A 21,727-nucleotide genomic window follows, 5' to 3' on the forward strand; every position below is an offset into this window, starting at 1 on the left:
AATTACCAAAAATTAATCCAAAAATCAAACACATAGTGAAACTATGTTGTTCCTGGGAATGATCACCAGTGTTTCACTGTGTGATGTCACTACAGCCATCACTCTGACATGGTCAGTACACAAGCTGCCACACCATACAACACCAACATTTGCTGCTGGAATACCTCAGCTTAGACTAAAGACAACTTTGCATTATGAACTACAGTGTTTTTCTTATACATTCAATGTTTAGTTTTCTCATAGAAACACAACCGTCTATTTATGGAAAACAAAAGACTTTCATTTTTATTACATATATGTACTTGTTTTGTGTGTGTTTGGGGGCAGAGTCACATATGCCACACTATGTGGGTGAAAGTCAGAAGACAACTTGTAAAGGTTAGTTTGCTCCTCCCACCACATGAGTCCCAGAGATCAAACTCAGGCTATCAGATTTGGCAACAAGCTCCTTGACCTATTGAGCCATCTTATAGGCCCAGAAAACAAATTTTTACTATTTTCTTAGAATCATCATCCAGTATATAGGTATCAAATTCATATATCTTTGAATTTTGTTGCATTAGAATGTTTGATTTTTTAAAAACCACTGCTTGTGTTGCTCATTTGAGTCTCATAAAAAAATTATCAAATGCATTTTGTATTAGACACATTTCCACCAATTTCTGAAATGGCACTAAACGTACTTCTGCTTTTTTGTACTAGGCTTATGCAAAGTAGTATTCCCTGCAGTGACAGTTTTAAAATCAAAATACCCACCTGTAGTTGTCCCGACCCGCAGGACAGCAACCTAGAGCAAGAAGTCCAAGGAGGGGACTGGGGACAAGAGATTCAAGAGAATGACCATAAGACAGGATTCTGATCAAGTGACCAATTTTATTTTTTCCAGGCTAGCTTATGTAGTCAGTAGTATGGGGCAAAGGGGAGGGAGAGGAGAGGCCAAGAGCCAGGTGTTAGTTTAAGCAGGCCTCCAAGAGACAAAAACCGAACATGGCAAAACAAGATACAAACAGACAAGACAAAAGCTCTTATATAGAGGCTGGACAAAGCAACCCAATAGGAGGAAAAGAGTCCCAAGAGCAGGCAAAACACTCAGAGACAAACTGGCTCCCGCTGTTAGGAGTCCCAGAAAAAGACCAAGCTAACAGCCATAACATATTCATAGAGGACCTAATGAAGACCCATACAGGCCCCATGCTTGCTGCTTCAGTCTTTGTGAGCCCATATGAGCCATGCTTAGTTGATTCCATGGGCCATGTTCTTCTGTTGTCCTCCATCCCCTCTGACCCCTACAATTTTTCACCACCTTTTCTGGGGGATTCCCTGAGCTCTAATGGGAAGGACCCAATGGAGAACTCAGATTTAGCCCGACTCTACATAAAGTCTGGCTCTGGGTCTCTGAACCCACTCCAATCTGGGACCAGAAGAAGCCTCTCTGATGATGACTGGACAAGGCACTAATCTATAAATATAACAGATTATCATCAGGAATCATTTCATTGGTTTTTGTTTGTTTTCTTTTGTTTTGGCCAGTTGTGTTGGGTTCTACCCTATGTCTCTGGGCTATCCAGTCTCTGGCTCTTGGTTACCCAAGCACTGCCAGGCATGGGCTCCCTTTCATGGGCTTCAAGTTAAACCATACATTGGTTGGTCACTCCCACAAGTTCTGCACCACCATTGCTCCAACACATCTTGCATGCAGAACAGATTGTAAGTCAAAGATTTTGTGGGTGGGTTGGTGTCAATGCTCCTCTTTTGATAGCCTATAGAGCACCAAAGAGACTAGAACGTAGGGTTGAAGGCCCCATGCAGGCACCAGCTCCACCTCTGTAGATTCAATGCATTATGTGGATGTTGTCCTCAGAAATGGGACCACGTTGTCAGTTTTCAGAGAAAGATCTTCTGTCCTAGCATCAACCTGGGTTGTTTGGGGGTCTCCATAGGATCCCTCAGCCAACAACTCAACCAAATACAACCAGTCACACCACTGGAAGCCTTGCCTGGCTACAAAAGATGATCAGTTCAGACTCCTTATCCTCCATTACTAGGAGTCCTCACTAGGGTCACCCTTATAGATTCCAGGAAGTTTACACTGCACTAGGTTTCCACACTGCCCTCAAGATGCCCCCCAATTTCTACTGTCTCCTTGCACTCTCCTTCTCCATCCTGTCCCTCCACATGATCCCTCCCATTGCTGTCCCCTCCCTCCCCAGTCCACCCATATAATCTATTCTATATCCTCTACCCAGGGAGATACATGCATCCCCCTATAGCCATCCTCTTTACCTAACCTCTCTGGGTCTATGGAGTGTAGCTTGATTCATTCATTTAATGGCTAATATCAACTTATAAGTGAGTACATACCATATTTGTCTTTGGGGCCTGGGTTATCTCACTCAGAATGATTTTTTCTAGTTCCATCTATTTGCCTGAAAATTTCATAATGTCACTTTTTAAATAGCTGAGTAATACTCCATTGTGTAAATGCACCACAATATCTTTATCCATTCTGTTGGGTGACATCTAGATTGTTTCCAGTTTCTGTCTATTATGAATAAAGCTGCAATGAACATAGTTGAGCAAGTGTCCTTGTGGTAGGATGAAGCATCCTTTGGGTATATGCTCAAGAGTGGTACAGCTGGATGTTGAGGTAGATTGAGTCTCAGTTTTCTGAGGAACAGCCATATTGATTTACATAGTAGCTGTACAAGTTTGCATTTCCACCAGTAATGGAGGAGTGCTCCCCTTGTTCCACATCCTCTCCAGCATGAGCTGTCACTTGTGTTATTGATCTTAGCCACTCTGACAGGTATAAGATAGAATCTCAAAGCAGTTTTGATTTGCATTTCTCTGGTGGATAAGAATATTGAACATTTCTTTTAAATGTTTCTCAGCCATTTGAGATTCCCTCTATTGAGAATTCTCTTTTCAGCTCTGTACCCCATTTTTAATTGAATTATTTGTTTTTTTGATGTCTAGTTTCTTGAGTTCTTTATATATTTTGGAGATTAGTCCTCTTTCAGCTGTAGAGTTGATTAAAAAAAACTTTTCCTATTTTGTAGGCTGCCATTCTGTCCTATTGATGGTATCCCTTGCCTTACAGAAGCTTCTCACTTTCATGAGGTCCCATGAGGTCCCATGTTAATTGCTGATCTTAGTGCCTGCACTATTGGTGTTCTGTTCAGGAAGTTGTCTCCTGTGCCAATGAGTTCAAGGCTATCCCCTACTTTCTCTTCTATCAGATTCAGTGTATATGGTTTAATGTTGAGGTCTTTGATCAACTTGGACTTAAGTTTTGTGTGGGGTGATAAACGTGGATCTATTTGCACCAAGTTGGATCAGCATCCTACCACAAGGACACTTGCTCCACTATGTTCAGCACCATTTGTTGGAGATGTTGTCTTTTTTTCCAATGTGTATTTATGACTTCTTTACCAAAAATTCAGTTTCCATAGATATGTGGATTTATTTATAGGTCTTTAATTTGATTTCATTGATCAAAGTTTCTGTTTTTATGCAAATACCATGCAGTTTTTATTAGTACAGCTCTGTAGTACAGCTTGAAATCAGGAATGATGAGATCTCCAGAATTTCTTTTGTTGTCCAGGATTGTTTTTGCTATCCTGGGTTTTTTTGTTTTTTCCATTTGAAGCTAAGAATGTCCTTTCAAGGTCTGTAAAGAATTGTGTTGGGCATTGAATCTGTGGATTGCTTTTGGTGAGTTAGCCATTTTTACAATGTTAATCCTATTGATCAGTGAGCATGGGAGATCTTTTTATCTTCCCTTATCTTCTTCAGTTTCCTTCTTCAAAGACGAAGTTCTTGTCATACAGGTCTTTCACTTGTTTGGTTAGAGTTACCCCCAAGATATTTTATAATATTTGAGGTTATTGTGAAGGGTATGGTTTCTATGATTTCTATATCAGTCTGTCATGTGTATATAGGAGGGCTACTAGTATTTATGAGTTAATCTCATATACAGCCACTTTGCTGAAAGTGTTTAACAGCTGAAGGAGTTCCTTGGTGGAATGTTTAGGGTCACTTGTGTATACTATCATATCATCTGCAAATAATGGTACTTTGACTTCTTCCTTTCCTATTTGTAATCCCTTGATCTCAAGTGGCCTATGGTTGATAAGGAGATGTCCACCTGAGTTGGGGGCTGGGGCACAGCAAAAACATATGGGGGGTGGGGGTGGGGAATCCACAGGCAGTACGGACCAGGGAAGGAGAGGCATCAGTTGGTTTTCTGTTCAGCACTAGGAATGAACTTGTGGTTGGGTCTGGAAGAACAGAGATGGTTATGGTGTTTTATCACAGCAATAGAAACCCAGACTAAGACACATTCATTATGCAAGTGTGACAGGAGGATGTGATGAACCATGCGTTCATGAAATGGCACAGTAGAGGATATTGTCACAGAGGAAAGTGGAGCTGACCTGAGAGAATGGATTCACCCAGTAGTCTATGGATGGGTGGCCAGAGTGCAGGACTGGGAATGGGAATTGGGGGTTGTGCACGTGCACACTCACGCACTCGAACACACACACACACACACACACATACACACACACACACTGGGAGAATTGAACAAAGGCCCACAGGTGTGTGAGGACTGACAAATCAATGAGAAGAAAGCAGATGGTTCTGACTGCCCCATTTGGAACACTATCACTTAGAAGAGGGAGTATAGCAGCTAAGAAATACAGAGACAATGAAAGAAGATTCTTTTTGTTTGTTTTGTTGTTTTAATTTGTTTTGAGACAGAGTCTCAAGAACTTGCTAAGTAGCCAAGGCTGGTCTTGAACTCCTGATCTTCCTGCTTCAGCCTCCCTAATGCTGGGATGACAGGTGTGCACCGCCATGCCTGGCTTAAATGAGATCTTGACTGCCATGCTAATTGCTCACATCCAGTCTTGTAGATAAGGGTTGCAACCAGTAGTCTTTAAGCATTTGAAAGATTGCTTCGTGGCTATAAGGCTACATGACTTATCTGTTCTAAAATGTATTTGCTCCACACCTTACCTAACCCAGGATCCTTCTCAGGGTATATCCCTATCATAAACATTCATGTGTGCTCATACCACATCCAGCTCACCCGCTAGTCTGTGGGAAACAGAGATGAGGGGTCATATGCAGATCATCTCTACATCTACAACCTATTTTTGCTATGTTCAATGGGTACATAAGTTGGTAATCGAATGGGTGGATGGGTAAAACTGGAGATGTTGAGCAATGAAAATAAGAAAGCCTAGAAACACTGGATGAATTGACAGATGAGGAAGTAAAACAAATTAAAGGAACTCTAAATGTTGATTCACTGCAGATGCGAACAAAACAGGTCCCAGTGCTCTGGGCCTGTTTCCTCCTGTGGAATCTCTACATCTCCTCCTCCCAGGCTGTTTACCCTGGAATCAAGGCAAGGATCACCCAGCGTGCACTGGACTATGGTGAGTTGGATTTATTTAGAAGTCAAGCTACAAATGCCCTTGGTGTGGCCTGTGTTCCAAACGAGCATTTTGTGAACTGGGCCTGAGATTAAATCTCAGTGGGGTTAACTAACCCCTTATGAAGATGTACCAGATACCTGGGAAGAAAGTGTTGCCCACAAAATAGACATCTGCTGAGAGGCATATTCAAACTTACAGATGTTCTCTCTTTCTCCCCCCACCCCGCCCCCATATATCTGGGCTCTAAATAGAAATACATCAGAAAGAGTGTAGTAGCCCACACCTTTAATCCCAGCACTCCAGAGGAAGGAGAATCTCTATGGCTTTGAGGACAACCTGGTCTACATAGCAACTTCTAGGTCAACCTGGGATACACAGTGAGACCCTGTCTTACAAAGGAAGGAAACCTAGGATACTCTAAATCATACACAAAATTTATTATGGACCATTGTGTTTTATTCTTAAGAAGCTCCACCACATTTAGTAAATGTTCAAAGGGATCTTAGACTGAGAGACTAGTAGTCAGTACTTTTAGAGGGTTTTTGCAAGACTGGAAACAGAAAAACGTTAGAATATGATTTGATTGAGCTAACCTAATGTCATGTACAGAGCATCTTGGCTGTAAAATCAAAATATATGCCGGGTGGTAATGGTGCACACCTTTATCCCAACACTGTGAGGCAGAGGCAGATATAGGTCTTGAGTTTGAGGCCAGCCTGGTCTACAGAATGAGTTCTGGGACAGCCAGGGCTATACAGTGAAACCCTGTCATGACTCACCCCAATAAATAAATAAATAAATAAATAAATAAATAAATAAATATTATATATATATATATATGGACCTATTTTTCTCCTGTCACATTTTTCCTCAGATTAGTTGAATATAGATCACCAGGTCTCTGCCTATTCTTTTTAACAAAAGCAGCCAATCCAAGCACTATTAATCTAACCAAGAAATCCCTCAGTCTAACCAAGAATGACTCTCATGCTATATAAGAAAAGAAATAAAAGAAATGAAGGGAGGGAGAGGAAAGGAAGAGAGAGATGAGCTGATTGTACAACTCCTTATCTTTTCCCCAGCAGTTCATGGGGCACAAAGAGTCTATAATTAATCTGTTATATATAACTGTTATGTGAACAATATTATATATAAACAGGCACTAGGAATATGAATGCACATCATGTGAGTATCTAGTTCCTATATTGATATGTCTGTGTATATAGAACATGTATGTCAGAAATAAGTATCCTGTAAAAGTATTAAAGTGTTTTTTCTACCTTGTAAGTCATAGCACTTAACAGCTCTAAGGTCCACCTGCATGGTGTGGGTATCAGTTCTACCCTTTTGCTCAATGCATGGCCTTGGCCAGGTAGGTTGTCTCATCTGGAGAAGTGGTGATGAGTAGCTGGTCCCTACATCTTAACTGGAAGGAGAACCAAATGAGCTCACCTGTGAAAATGCAGGAAGGAGCCATGGAGATGAGAAGGTACTGGAGTCAGAATCATCTCAGTATTTACCATGTCAGGCTATGAATGTGCTTCGTGGGCCTTCTGTAGAAAGCAATCCAATATGAGCCCTGGGAAGAAGCTGATGTCATTTCACAGAAAGGGACCTTGCAATGTTAGGAGTCTCATGACAGCAGTGAAGGCAATGTATAAATTCACTTCTGGTTTTAGTCAGCTGTCTATCACTGTGACAAAACACCTGAATAAAACAACTTAAAAGATACGTTTGGACCCACAATTCCATAAGTTACAGTCCATAGTCCTGCTGCTGCCGATGATTAATTCTGGGCCTGGATGAGGCAGTCCATCCCAGCAGAGATTGTGCAAGGTAAAGCCAAGTTGCTTATCTCATGACTGCTGAGGAACAGAAAGGGCAGATATGGCTACAGGCAGTACATCTCCTTCGAGGGCATCTCCTCAATGACTTACTCCTTACTACCTAGACCCTACTTCCTTAAATTCCCACCACTTCCCAATAACCAATTAGGTTATGACTTCATCAATGGATTAACTCTTCGATGGAGTTAGAGCCCTCATAATCCAGTCACCTCTCACTGCCCTACCCTCTAAACACTACTGTACTGGGGCCACACTTTCACCCAATGAATGTTAAAGAAATATTCTTCTCTCTTTTCTTTTTATGTATATTTTTAACATTATTGTTTTAGTACTGGAACTAGAACCCAGGGCCTCATCCATGCAAAGCCAGCATTCTACCACCTGATCTGCATCTCTAATCCCTGCATATACTATTTTAAAATGTTTTATTAACATATGTTAACTATATGTAATTAATATGAAATATTATATTTCATTGTGACATTTTCATACATATATGTAATGTATTTTGATCATATTGTTACCCTTCCTTATTACCCTTCTAATTCCACTAATCCCCTTCCTCTTCCTACCTAGCTCCCTTGTGTGTGTGTGTGTGTGTGAGAGAGAGAGAGAGAGAGAGTGTGAGTGTGTGTCCCAATTAGGGTTGGTCACAGAAGTATAGGCACCTTATCAGAGACTACACCACACATGAAAATGTCCCCCCTCCCTTACCAACCGTTAACTGTATGCATCCTCAGGGAAGGATGGGGCCCTGTGAGTCCCCCCCACTTCCATTACAGGGTGTCAACCAGCCCAATAGGTGCATCTCTTATGTAGGCAATCACAGTTGCTATGGGTTCAAGAATATAGAAGCTACTTTATGGACAGACGTCAGAGCTCCACACCACTTCTGAGGTCCTCCTCTGGCTCTTAGATTCTTCCCTTCTTTTGTGATGTTCCCTGAGCATTGGAGGGAGATGATACAGGTATCCTCATTTACAGTTGGGCATTCAACCGTCTCTTGGTCTCATTACTTTGATTAGCTATGAGTCTGACGTCACTACTTATCACATTAAAAAAGATTTTTCTGACCAAGTCTGACAGTAGCAATAATATATGTGAATAAACAAAGCTGTTTAGAAGGTCATTTGATTGGCATGTAGCAAAACAACTTTCCTACTAGGGTCTATGACCTCCCCCGCAGCCTTGGGGTTCTGATCAGGTTTACAGTATAACATATGAACTCCCAGTCGTGGTCCAAGTAGTAAATCCAATAAGAAAAGAGTTAGTTACCCCATAACATAGTTGCCACTATTACATCAGTAGGATCATCTTGCCTGGTTGATATTGTTTCACACAGCATTCACAGTTGAGTAAAACTGTTGGAAGTTCACCCTAGCAGCCTATGAAGCACCTTCTGTCACTATGAGAGCTAGCAAACAGGGAGGAAGCTTCTAGACAAGTTCTAGCTTGGTTTCTCTATGTCCTAAGCAAGGCATGTGGTGTCTTCAGCAATAGTGTCTCACTACCTAGTTCTGTGAGCACTTAAGAGCAGTAACAATAGTCTGTATGGTTTTGGAAAACTTGGGGAACTCCCTGACCAAAAGTGGAGAAATATTTCCAAACAGCTAAGTTCTGCCTTACCCTACAACATATGCTCCTATTTCTGTTCCTTGTGCCTCAAAGCCTGATGACAATCACTGGATGTGGGCTCATGGGCAAGTCACTGACTCACTCGAAGCCTAGGCTGCATCATGTGTGAAGTGAGGGCAAGGCCTATATCACTGAATTGTTTGGGGACTGGAAGGAGAGAACTTATGTAGAGTCGATGGACAGTCTTGACATACACAGGCACTCCATACAAACTAACCCTTCCTACTTTAGCCTCACCAATTATACACCTCCATATTTTTATAGAACATGATTTGTTGTGCTCATTATTAGTAGTATCTGTGGGGTGTATATCAAAAGGAGATAGCAATAGTGGTACCCACCTCTCAGCCGTGGGAGGAAATGAGTAAATTAACATATCTGAAGCACTGAGAACAGAACCTAGTGAAACGAAATGCCTAGATAATATTAGTGACTGTCCTTTTCATATGTGTGAACAGATCCCTTCCTGGTCACTGTCATTTCCATGTCACAGATGAGGAAAGGGAGTGACACAAAGGCTGAGTCACACAAGTCAGTGAGAGACAGTGCTGGGCTCAAGACTAAGTCCAGTACTTCCCTTGATTGTTTTTATTTATTTATTTTTTTGAGACAGGGTTTTTCTGTGTAGCTTTGGAGCCTGCTCTGGAACTCACTCTGGAACACACCAGACTGGCCTCAAACTCACAGAGATCCGCCTGCCTCTACATCCCGAGTGCTGGGATTAAAAGCATGCATCACCACTGCCTGGCTCTTCCTTTGGTTCTTATCTTCTCTCCTTTCATACTCTGACTATATGACAACTGTATCCACAGTATTGTAGAGGATTCGGCCTGCTCCACCGCTCCAGGGGGATAGGACAGCTGGAATGAACTTGAATGCAAAGTAAGGGAGAAAGGCAAGGTTGCATTCATTTACTTTAATTTTTATTACATTTATTATTTATTGTGTGTGTATACACACAGACATATATGTTGGTACATGTGCCATAGTGCACATGAGAAGGCCAGAAGACAGCTTCTTTACACCTCCCACTGTGTGGATTCTGGGGATCAAACTCATATTAGCAGGCTTGACAGCCTCTTTACCTGCTTAGCCAGCCCTGGAAGTTACTTTTATCAATATTTCCACCAACGCACACACACAGGCCTCCAGACAAAGAAATTAGTGGGTTATTCCTAAACAAATCAGAAGCAGTGATTAGTCATCTCTTCTGAGTCTGGGGATCCTTTGGAAAACTGTTGTAACTCCTTTCCACTGAAAAGAGTTGTGTAAGCACACAACCACTCACTGTCTTTCACTAGAATTTCAGTGGTTCAGTAGTTCCCTAAGCCTCAGGAACCTTTCACTGAAAACATCTGAGTTCAAATAATCTGGAAAGAAAGAAGAATGAAAATAACTTTGTGAAACTGGCCATAACCTAGATTCTGGAGCCCAATTGCTCAGAATTAGGCCCATAGCTCTCCAGAGCCCATACAATCTTGGGGAAAAATTAATCTTGTTCACATGTGCAAGATGGGCCTGGTGGCAACTGTAACATCCTGTGTAGAATATCTTTCATTGTTTCCATCACAGCCCTGGCCATGTAATGAAAATGTCTCCTCATTTCAGCCCTGTGCTCTCAGGCAAGTTCCTCCACCTCTCTGAGGACTAGAGTTTCCATATGTGAAACAGAGACAATACCCCCTTTGTAGGGGTGCTGTTTTCTTACCTAGCATCAGGACTTACACAATGCTTGCATCTGTAGGGTTATAGATATTATGTCACTGTCATCTTCCTTGTATAAAGGAACACTTCCTGTTTCCTTCACAGGTGTTCAAGTTGGGATGAAAATGATGGAGGAAATGGCAAAGGAAATTGCCATCCCAGATCTGAAAGGTTCTGAGTCTCTTGAGTTTCTGAAGATTGACTACGTAAAGTACAACTTTTCAAAGTAAGAGAGTAGGGAGTAGTGTCTAATATCACAGGGGCTCAAACCCAGTGGAGAAACCTATGACAACCCTACCTTCTTTAGCTTTTTTTCTGCTTCACCATCTAAGTTCTGACTTCTACTCCCAAGTTTGCCTCGTGGCCCAAGATAGCTACTATGGTTCCAACTATCTGATGCATATTTCATGTAGCTGAAAGGGAAAAAGGCACTGGAAAAGACTCTTAAAAGTTCTGTTAGTTTTCTCATTTTTTTTTTTTTTGGTTTTTTGAGACAGGGTTTCTCTGTATAGCTTTGGAGCCTGTCCTGGCACTCACTCTGGAGACCAGGCTGGCCTCAAACTCACAGAGATCCGCCTGCCTCTGCCTCCCGAATGCTGGGATTAAAGGCGTGAGCCACCAACACCCAGCTTAGTTTTCTCATTTTTGAGATTTTGTCTGAGGCTCTAACCTAACCACATTCCATCTATACAACAAAAGACAGAACTTAGTTACATGTCCAGGGATGTTTAGGGAAGGGGAAATGGATATTCAGATGGCAACTGGGATCCAGTAAGATTCCCCAAAGGAGGGAGAGGATGTGGTCAAACTAGAGATCAATCTCAGAGGGCAGAGTAGAATCCGCTTTCCCAAGGAGTTATTGTGATCTGTCATTCAGTTGCCTATTGCTCTAACCCTTAGCAATAATAATCACCTTGATTTAATGTCAACCTTTTATAAAAATCAGCAGGTGTCTTTGTTGTAAAGGAGATGGTACAGGGAAAGTTCCTTGCAAATCTCCTCACCTGCAGAAAGCCAGCTGCTCAACATGTGTTTATTGAGCAGCTACCTCACACAGGGCTTTGTTCTAAACACAAAGAATGCTATAGTGAATACAGGTATAAGTCCTTGCCCTTGATACTCTGTGGGAGAGATCGGCATTACATATTTATTTACAAAGACAATCATTTAGCTACGATGATAATGACACAGCAGAAAAGTACAGGGAGAGCTATAAAATAAGTTCTGGAGAAGATGGGGAGAAATGGGCATGCTCATATGTTGCTGGCATGAGCATATAGATTAATATAATTTTAATTCTGTGCTTTCCAAACCACAGACACTGATCATTCATGGCTATTGAGCATTTGAAATGTGATTTGTGTAACAGAGAAACTATATTTTTATTTACTTACTTTTAATTCAAAAGCTGACTCTTAGCTAACCATAGTAGTACATGCTTATAATTCCAGTACTACATAAACTGGGTGTGGTGGCACACAACTGTACTTCTAGCACTTGGGAGTTGGAGGCAGGAAGATCAGGAGTCCAGGATCATCCTTAGCTGTATGTCAAATCCAAGGGCAAAAAAATGATAGACAAAAGACTAATAAGTGAATGCATAGACATGCTCATCATTGCTGGTTGTCTGGGAGAATGCATGTGAATACACACTGAGGATGGATTTTCCCACCTCAGTTATCCTAGTCTAGAAATTTTCTAAGTGATTATGGATCATACAAAATTGAAAATCAACAGTAATCATAGAAGTATATATAGTCTTTGACCCAGTAATTCCACTTCTCAGTATTCTCCTGGGGAAAGTATAGTCCACAAGTAATGTGTACAGGGATGTTCCCTATACCATTGTTTATATAATGGAAACAGCCTTGAGAAAGATTTTGGTGTATTCTATAGCAGTTATAAAGAATAGATTAACAAAGCATAGTGGTACACACCTTGAATCCCAGTACTCAGAAGACTGAAGCAGGCTTATATAGTGAGTTTCAGGACAGCCACAACTACATAGAGAGATCCTGGCTTGGGGAGTGGGAGGCATGGAGGGAAGGATGACCTATAGGTGTCACTACTATTCTGAATCTCTGCTATTCTCTTCTCACAGTGGGACTCGGCGGGGTGTGTGGTAGGGGGCAGGCAGGAGACAGTGAATAGGAAAGGAAACAGCGGGTTCATTCATCAGGTAGCACATGTATGTTCTGGACTTTTCCCAGTCTCAGCTCAGAGCAGTGCCTTTCTCCTGTGCATCAATTAGGTGAGGATGACCTCATTTCCACGTCATCTTCCCAACCTTCCTGTGAGTAACACTTCTTTTTGAACCATTGACTGAAAGAGGACAGTGCCTTGCTCAAGGTTGTACAACTAGTACAAACCTTGAATCCAGGTCAAGTGCTCCTTGTATAATACATGGAGTGGCAGGACCCAGTGATTAGGAGCCTGAAGTCAGATTGCAGAGGATTCCAGATCTGGTTCTACCACTTACATATGACTTACAGGCTTTTCTTATCTTCTCATCTCTAAGCTAGAGCTTGCACTTACACCAGAACCCTACAGGGATACTGATGGATACTGGGAGGGCCAAAGTGAGCTTTGAAGTCAAGTGGTTACCAAGAGAACAGACAGTTGGGAATCACCCAAATCACAATACTTTGTCACTGTGCATGTAGTTTCTATCTTCTATCTATCTTCATAGATTACAGACAAGCCCACTGCCTTACAGGTACCTGGGACAACCTGTTTAACAGCTCAGGGAATCTTACAGGAAACCAACTCTTTTCATCTCCATATAGGGGAACCTGGCAACAGTAGAAGGAAGGCATGTTTTGTTGTCCCGGTGAATGGAAGTAGGGGATACATCTGACACATGTGTCAAATGCCTGAAAAAACAGCTGCGTCATCAAAATAACTGATGTCATCCCCTTAAAGAAACACTGAAAGTGGTATATATATACCATATATATATGTGGTATATATGGTATATATTGTTGTACATTGAGTACTGGGATTCAAGGTGTGTACCACTATGCTTTGTTAATCTATTCTTTATAACTGCTATAGAATACACCAAAATCCTTCTCAAGGCTGTTTCCATTATATAAACAATGGACAATGTACATATATATATATATATGTACAACAATAGGTACAACACTGCCATTATGTTTTTTTCTTTTATATATATAATGGCAGTGTTGTACCTATTTTTGTTTTTAAAGGAAACCAAAAGGCTGGGGAGATGGCTTGGTGGACAAGAATACTTGCAAAAAAGCATGAGCTCATGGTTCACATCTCAAGCACCCATGTAAAAAGCAGGCAGGGCTTTATAGACCTGTAACCTGAGCCCTGCAGGCACCAGAGACAGGAGGACCACTTTGCTAGCCACCTGCCTACCTCCAAGTCTCCAGGGAACAAGATGGAGGGTGGTAGGACAGAGCACTTGGTTCCTCCTGTGGTCTCAGTGTGCACACACACATGTACACACACACACACACACACACACACACACACACACACACACACACACACACACACACCAAAAAGAAATTTGAGAAGTATATTATTTTATTACTTACAAATTTGGTTCTAAACTTGATTGCTTCCTCTCGAAATTGCTTCTTGCTAAGAGGACTCACGAGACCACACCCAGGCACCCCGGCTAGAGAGCTGGGAGGCCTCTTCTTCTGTAGGAATTCACAATCTCAGGGCAGCTCCAGCCTCCAATTTGCTCGCCTTAGCAATGTCCATAAATGTTGCCCTCACTTTCTTGTTTCTTATTTTACAGCATAAAGATCAATGCCTTTTCATTGCCAAATAGCTCACTGGCCTTTGTGCCAGGGGTTGGAATCAGAGCACTGAGCAACCATGGCACTGCCAACATCAGCGCTAACTGGGAAGTCAGGGCTCCGCTTTTGTGAGTATCCCACTGACATCCTCGCTGGGGAAAATGCAAACAATACGCTGCTGTTTTCAGTGTAGGCTTCTGTCTTTCCATGTCCATACTTCCTCAAGAGCTTTACCAGGTGAGAGTTGACTCAAGAAACCACACTTGGCAGGGAGGTGAAGGAAGGGCTCTCTCTCTTAGAAGCAGAGCAACCGAGCTTTCCAGACTTCCTAAGAGCCAGGTGGTGGTGGAACACCCTAATTCTAGCACTACCGAGGCAGGACCAGGAAGATTTCTATGAGTTTGAGGCCAACCTGGTCTACAGAGGACAGTCAGAACTACACAGTGAGATTGTTTCAAAATCACACACACACAAACACACAAAACAAACAAAAACCAAAAACCCCTAAGAACTAGAGGCCGGGCTGGGAGAGAAATTCTCATAATCTTCCACATTTGAGGTCCACTAACCTGAACCAGATGTTTAGTGCATTTCCCCATCTGCAGAGTCAACGAACGGGAAACAGAGCTTGCTGTCTCACACAGAGCTTGGAAGATGATAGTTAGCTCTTCCCCAATCAAAAGGTCTCTGTGCCCTCAAACAGAAGAAAAAATGGTTGAAGCTGGATGTGCTGGTTCTATGCCTGTAATTTAAATATTTTAAGAAACAGAGGCAAGAAGACTAGTGCAAGTTTGAGGCCAGCTTGGGTTTCACAGTGAGTTCTTGACCATCTGGGTTACAGAATGAGATCATGTGTGGGAGAGTAGGAAAAGAAAGGAAAGAAGGAGAGGGGGAAAGGAAGAAAGGAAATAATAGAAATAAAAGAGCTGGGTTGGAGAGATATCTCAGTGGTTAAGGGCACTGATTGCTCTTGCAGAGGACCTGAGTTTAGTTCCCAGCACCCACTTAGTGGCTCAGAACTGCCTATAACTCCTGTTCCAGGGGCTCTGGTATCCTCTTGGGCACCTGCATTCACCCAGTTGTAATAAATAAATAAAAAGAGGAGGAAGGAAGGAAAAGAAAAAGAAGAGGAAAGGAGAGAGGAAGAAAAGCTGAACACAAGGTATACCTACAAACCAACAAACCAATTTCTATGGACAAGTCATTGACACAGTGTAATGGTTAGGTCTATCTTGGTTGGCACCTCAGAATAGCACATTCAATCATTCACAAGGCTATTCTACAACCATTTGTTGTCTATGTATCCTTTTTCCAGGCTAATAGATTGCAGATAAATAGCATGTTCCCCCATAAGCAACATAGATTCATATACTCCCTCACTTCCTTGATTTAGCCTCCATGCTAAATGTTGGGGAATTACTCTGTGTAGGGTCGTGTGCAAAGTCTTGAGCAACGCATGCTCTACTGCCTCATGGCCATAGTCTAAGCTTCACTTCCCCATGTTCACACAGCCCAGATGTTTACCTGGTGCTCCCTCTCAAAACGAACACTGTATATAGAGTGGTGCTCCACCTTAGCTCAGCCACTGCCAGCACCAGAGCACTGGGGACAATAGAAGCACAGTGTCCCCAGCTGTCTATTCACACAATCGCCACTTCATTTGTTCGGTAAGCATCCATTTGGCACATGCAGTGCTCCAGAGTCTGTTGTAGGTGTCAGGAACTCTGATATGAGCATGACAAAGTCCCTGTCCCCCAGAGAGCTTAAAAGACCCATCTCCATGTGTGGCTCACACTTGGGTAACCTTTCCCTTTCTCTCCGCACAGCCAAGATTCAGGAGCTGCTGATCTGTTTCTCTCTGGAATCTACTTTACTGGCATCATTGTCCTCACCCGTGATAACCTTGGTCACCCAGCCGTGGAACTCCAAGACTGCCGTGCCCAAGTGAGCCATGCCCGAGTCTCATTTTCTGGAGGCCTCAGGTGAGTGACAGCAGCCTGGTGGAGGCTCTGACTGCCACTCAGAGAGGTTTCCCACTGGTATCTCATGGTCCCTGATAAGTTCCCTTTTTCATTTTTCCTAGTGTCCTGTATAACTCCTTTGCCGAGCCCATGGAGAAACCCATTTTGAGGAATTTAAACGAAATGGTAAGTCTTCAAAAGTTAGACAACCACTGTCAAATGCTATCATACTTTGATATTTTTATCATAAACATTTATTGAGCACTAACTGTATGCTAAACACCATGCAAGACACATTAATTCATCCTATTCTAAGCAATTTAGTTTCTCTTAGTTCAAGCATTGTGGCAGAAAGACACAGATGAATAACCCCCCACCTCGAGTTTCCCCGCCATAAAGTGGGCAAGCATTTTGTTCTTCAGCAGACCAAGCTAGACTAGGGACTATTGACAACAACAACAAAAACCCTCAGACCTGTAAAGCAATAGCTGAACCAGGGCTCGAATTTAATGCATGGTTACTTGATGATGAGACTGAACTGAAGGAATTTAGAGAACTGCAAAGTTTCCTGGGAGAAATGTTTATTTAGGGAACTGAGCCTTGAAATATACGTTAAGATTTGAGTAGGTAAGGAATGAGCAGGGTGATGACAAGTATTGCCAAGAAATACATTAAGAATGTTCTTGGGAGGTGGAGACAGGAGGATCACAAGTTCAAGGCCATTTCCAGCTACGTAGCAAGTTTGAAGCTAGCCTGGGCTACATACAATCTTGACCCCAAAAATGGCAGCAGCAGACTTACGGAGTACAGAGTCTGAGCTAAGCAGTATTCTCCAGACTATTTCAGTTTCTCCTCACAACTTGATGAGGTAGATGTACTAACCATCCTCGTGCTGCAGGTGATGAGACTAAAGTCGGGTTGTGAAAGTGAATTGCCAGTGGTTTCTACTCCAGGGGCCTGGCTGCAGAGCCTGTCCTGAAACCATCATACTGCATGAACATTGCTGAGCACGTGTCTGACACATCAGTGTTTGTAACTTAGTAGTTTCTCTCTGGAGTCAGCTTTGCTGGCATTCACCCCCTTCAGAAAGATAGAAATGGGGCTGCGCACAAGACCACACCAGCTAAACAAGTGCATTGAAATGGTCACTTCATGCAGGCAACTGGTCTGTGAACCTGTAACGGTGACCACACCCCTTTGGGTGTAGCTTCAAGCGGATAGAAGTGGAAGGAGAGAAGCTTGAGGTGTGGCTTTCCTTCCCTCAGTCTTTCGGGTGGGTCAGCCCATCTGGTAGGAAGGACAGGGAAGTGCTCCTGAGTTTCTTTGTATTTTTCTATGTAATTATTCCCCAATAAATACCCATTTATCATAAAAAAAAAGAAATGGGGCTGTGATGTCTCTCAGTTGGTAAAGAGCTTGCCTAGGATGCATGAAGTCCTGGGTTTGATCCCTAGCAACACATAAACTGGATGGGATGAGGCATACCTGTAATCACAGCACCTAGATGGTGGAGGCAGAAGCATCATGAGTTCAAGCTCATCTTAAACTGCATAAAAAAATCCAAAAGCGAACATGGGCTACATGAGACTTTGTCTCAAGGAAAGGAGGAGGAGAGGCAGCAACAGAGTCCTAAGTGGATATCTAATCTCATGGTCTCCCCAATTAGCCCAGGTGAAAGTGAAGGTTCCAACTGAAGGCACTCCAGGCAGGCCTTGGAGCCAGCCACTGATACAATGGGAGACAGTGGCGCCCAGTCAGGAAAGACACAGCTGCTCACACAGCAGGTTCCTCAGGTGTGACACCAACACCATGGACAGAGCACATGCCTCAACATGTCCATAGAGAAAAGCCAAGCTCTTTTGTGGGGCTAGTTGGGTGTGGTTTCAGTTGCTCAGCCAGCCCTCAGTGACACATGGCACTTGCTGCAGAGGCTGAAGGCTAAGAGCATCAACTGACTTAAAGAAGCATTGTCCTGGCCACAGGGATAATGTCTGCTAAACAGAAGGTCTTTTCAGTATGGTAACATGGGTTTTCACAAATTCTTTTGGTCCAGCTCTGTCCCATTGTCATCAATGAAGTGGATGCACTCAATGTCAACATCAGTGCCCTGGAGGGTGAGTCTTGGAACTGTCTTCTGGATAGTTCTCTACCCAACTTCAAACCTTATCCAAGTCTTCTTCCTAAGCAGCAAAGTGCCCATTCGTCACTCTGCTTTTCTTCCTTCTAAAAAGTAAAGTCCCAGGACCCCATATAGGACAAGCCTTATGCATGGCACATGTACTCCTTGGCTATAGCCAGATTAGCTATTGCAGCAGAAGGTGGGTCTCGGGAATCAGTGGGCAGAGCTGAGGTGAAAAGACCTCTCTGGCTCTAATTCAAGGTTTGGCATTTAATCCGTCTTCTTGACCAGGTCATCTGTCTAGCCTTCTCTAACCCTTCAGGGGCTGCCTGCAGTATGTAGTAAGCCCACACATCTGGACTTGTTCCGTCTCCACCTCTCTCTGCTTCATCTTTTCCCACACATCTGGGCTCATTCTGTCTCCACCTCTCTCTCTGCTTCATCTTTCCCTCCTCTAGCAATCAAGCTGCCTCCACTTCCTTTCTCTCCTTGACTTTGCTCACACTGCCTGCTCTACTGAGAAGAGGCCCCTTTCTCCTTTAGTTTGTTCTTTTAGCAGACCTTTATTGAGCATAAATTTCTTCTGTTTTTGTTTTTTGAAACAGGGCTTCTCTGTGTAACAGCCCTAGCTGTCCCGGAACTCATTCTGTAGGCTAGGCTGGTATTGAACTCACAGGATTCTGCCTGCCTCTGCCTCCCAAGTACTAGAATTAAAGGCATTGCCCATTTCTACACCAGTACTTTCCTGGTCCCCACAGCAGTAGTTTCTAGGGTTATAGAAGTATTCAGGGATTTTTTTTACCCTGAGTCAGCAGATTAGCTTCAAGGGAGTTCTTCCTGTACTGGATTGTGACTTCCTTGCCATATGTCTGTCTCCTGCTCCTCTGCACTCTGAGATCCTTGGTGTCAGGACCTTTGCTCTAACATCAGTTACAGGACCTGGCTGTCAGGCCAATAAATACTGAACTGATGAAGGGATAAGAAATAATAGGCAGAGGATGGACCACAATCACTGTGCATGTAGTTTCTATCTTCTATCTATCTTCATAGATTACAGGCAAGCCCACTGCCTTACAGGTACCTGGGACAACCTGTTTAACAGCTCAGGGAATCTTACAGGAAACCAACTCTTTTCATCTTCATATAGGGAAACCTGGCAACACTAGAAGGAAGGCATGTTTTGTTGTTCCAGTGAATGGAAGTAGGGGATACATCTGACATGTGTCAAATGCCTGAAAAAACAGCTGTGTCATCAAAATAACTGATGTCATCCCCTTAAAGAAACACTGAAAGTGGATGCATGGTGCAGACAGAAAGAAAGAGAGTGCATCAGAAGGAAGGGAGTGAAGGATGAGCCCCATCCATTGTGCACCTTGAGCTAGCATCTTCATCTCCAAGCTTCACTGCCATCTCTTGGCTACACAGGGAGTTCCAGGCTAGCAAAACTATTTCTATTGCAATAGTGATTCTCTCTCTCTCTCTCTCTCTCTCTCTCTCTCTCTCTCTCTCTCTCTCTCTCTCTCTCTCTCTGGAGGCAGAGGCAGAGGCAGGCAGATCTCTGTGAGTTCAAGACCAGCCTGGTCTACAGAGTGAGTGCCAGGAGAGGCTCCAAAGCCACACGAGAAATCCTGTCACAGAGGGGGAAAAAGAAAGAAAGAAATGAAGTTCTAACTATACAGAATCTCTAATATTAGTTGGAAGCATCTCAATCTGATAGTATGATTTCATATTAATAAGGATCTTTGTGTTAATTTCTTCTTCATTTCATTTTTCCCTGTACTGGAAATAGATTCTTTTCTCATACAATATATCCTGATTATGGTTTCTTCTCACTCTACTCCTGCCAGTTCCTCCCCACTTGCCCTTCCCTCCAGATCCACTCCCTTTCTGTCTCTAATTAGTAAGGAATGGGCTTCTAAGAGATAACAATCAAACATGACAAAATAAAAATAAAATATGATAAGATGAAGCAAACACCATCCTATTGAAGTTGGACAAGGAAACCCAACAGAAGGATAAAAGTCCCAGGAGCAGGCAGAAGAGTCAGAGACCCACTCTCCTCATACTTGGGAGACACACACACAAAAAAACACTAAGCTGAAAGCTATAACATCTACACAGAGGACCTGGTGCAGACCCATGTAGGCCCTGTGCTTTCTGCTTCAGTCTCTGTGAGCTCATATGTGTCTTGCTTAGTTGAATCAGAAGGCCTTGTTCTCCTGATGTCCTCCATCCCCTCTGACGCTGCACTCTTTGTGCCTTCCCTTCCACAGGATTCCCTGAGCTCTGGGGGTTGGGTGGGGTGGTGATGGAGACATCCCATTTAGACTTTTTCTCTGCATAATGTCTGGCTGTGGTCTCTGCATCTGTTCCCATCTTCTGCCAGGGAAAGCACTCTGTTGATGACTGGAAAAGGCACTGATCTTTGAGTGCAGCAGAATATCATTAGGGGTCATTTTATTGACACTATTTTGTAGACCAGTAGCGTTTGGATTTACCCTAGGTCTCTGGCTCTTGTTTACTCAAGCAATGACAGGTATGGATTACAAGTCCTTGAGGGGCCTTAAGTCAAACCATTGTTTGGCTACTCCCACAATTTCTGTATCACCACTGATTGCCCTTGCATATTTTGCAAGCAGGACAAATTGTAGGCCAAAGGTTTTGTGACTGAGTTGGTGTTTATGTTTCTATTTTAGTAGTATGCAGAAGACCTTTCCGAACCACAAACACTAGAATGTAGATGCGAAGGATCCATGTAGGTATCAGCTAGATTTCTCCATGTTCAATGATTTGTGTGGGTGTTGTCCTCAGAAATGGGGCCAGGCTGTTGGTTCTCAGAAAACAATCCATCGTTGTCTTGGGAGCAGCCTGGGTTGTTTGGGCACTTCTATAGGATCCCCTTGGCCAACAACTCAATCGAATGAAACCCAGTCCTGTTTGGGGATATTTGATTATGCTATGTGAAGATGTCTCAGTTTTACCTCATCTGCCTAAGACAACTTCCAACTGACTTAATAACGGGCTTAATGGCCACTAGCTAGACAGGAGAGGATAGGCAGGACTGCTGGGGAGAGAGAGGAACTGGGGGAAGAATCAAAGAGGTAGAGATTCATCAGTCAGATGCAGAAGTAGTAGGACGTATTGTATTGAGAAGTAGGTAATGAACCAGAATGTAGAACATAGATTAATATAAATGGGTTAATTTAAGTCTTAAGAGCTAGTTGGGAACAAACCT

The 21,727-nt window shown here is 42.9% G+C and overlaps 1 protein-coding gene across 1 annotated transcript in view; it reads left to right on the forward strand.

Annotated features, from left to right (window-relative positions):
• The first annotated feature begins 5,323 nt into the window (after nt 1-5,323).
• The window catches only part of Bpifc (BPI fold containing family C), a 39,378-nt gene continuing 22,974 nt past the window's right edge, over nt 5,324-21,727 (forward strand). The window contains exons 1-6 of the mRNA XM_027392486.2: nt 5,324-5,447; nt 10,739-10,859; nt 14,412-14,540; nt 16,239-16,394; nt 16,496-16,559; nt 18,427-18,487. Of these exons, the coding sequence (XP_027248287.1) occupies nt 5,324-5,447; nt 10,739-10,859; nt 14,412-14,540; nt 16,239-16,394; nt 16,496-16,559; nt 18,427-18,487 (655 nt within the window). The remainder of the gene's footprint in view (nt 5,448-10,738; nt 10,860-14,411; nt 14,541-16,238; nt 16,395-16,495; nt 16,560-18,426; nt 18,488-21,727) is intronic.

This window comes from Cricetulus griseus (genome assembly GCF_003668045.3).
Source record: "Cricetulus griseus strain 17A/GY chromosome 1 unlocalized genomic scaffold, alternate assembly CriGri-PICRH-1.0 chr1_0, whole genome shotgun sequence".
NCBI lineage: Eukaryota > Metazoa > Chordata > Mammalia > Rodentia > Cricetidae > Cricetulus > Cricetulus griseus.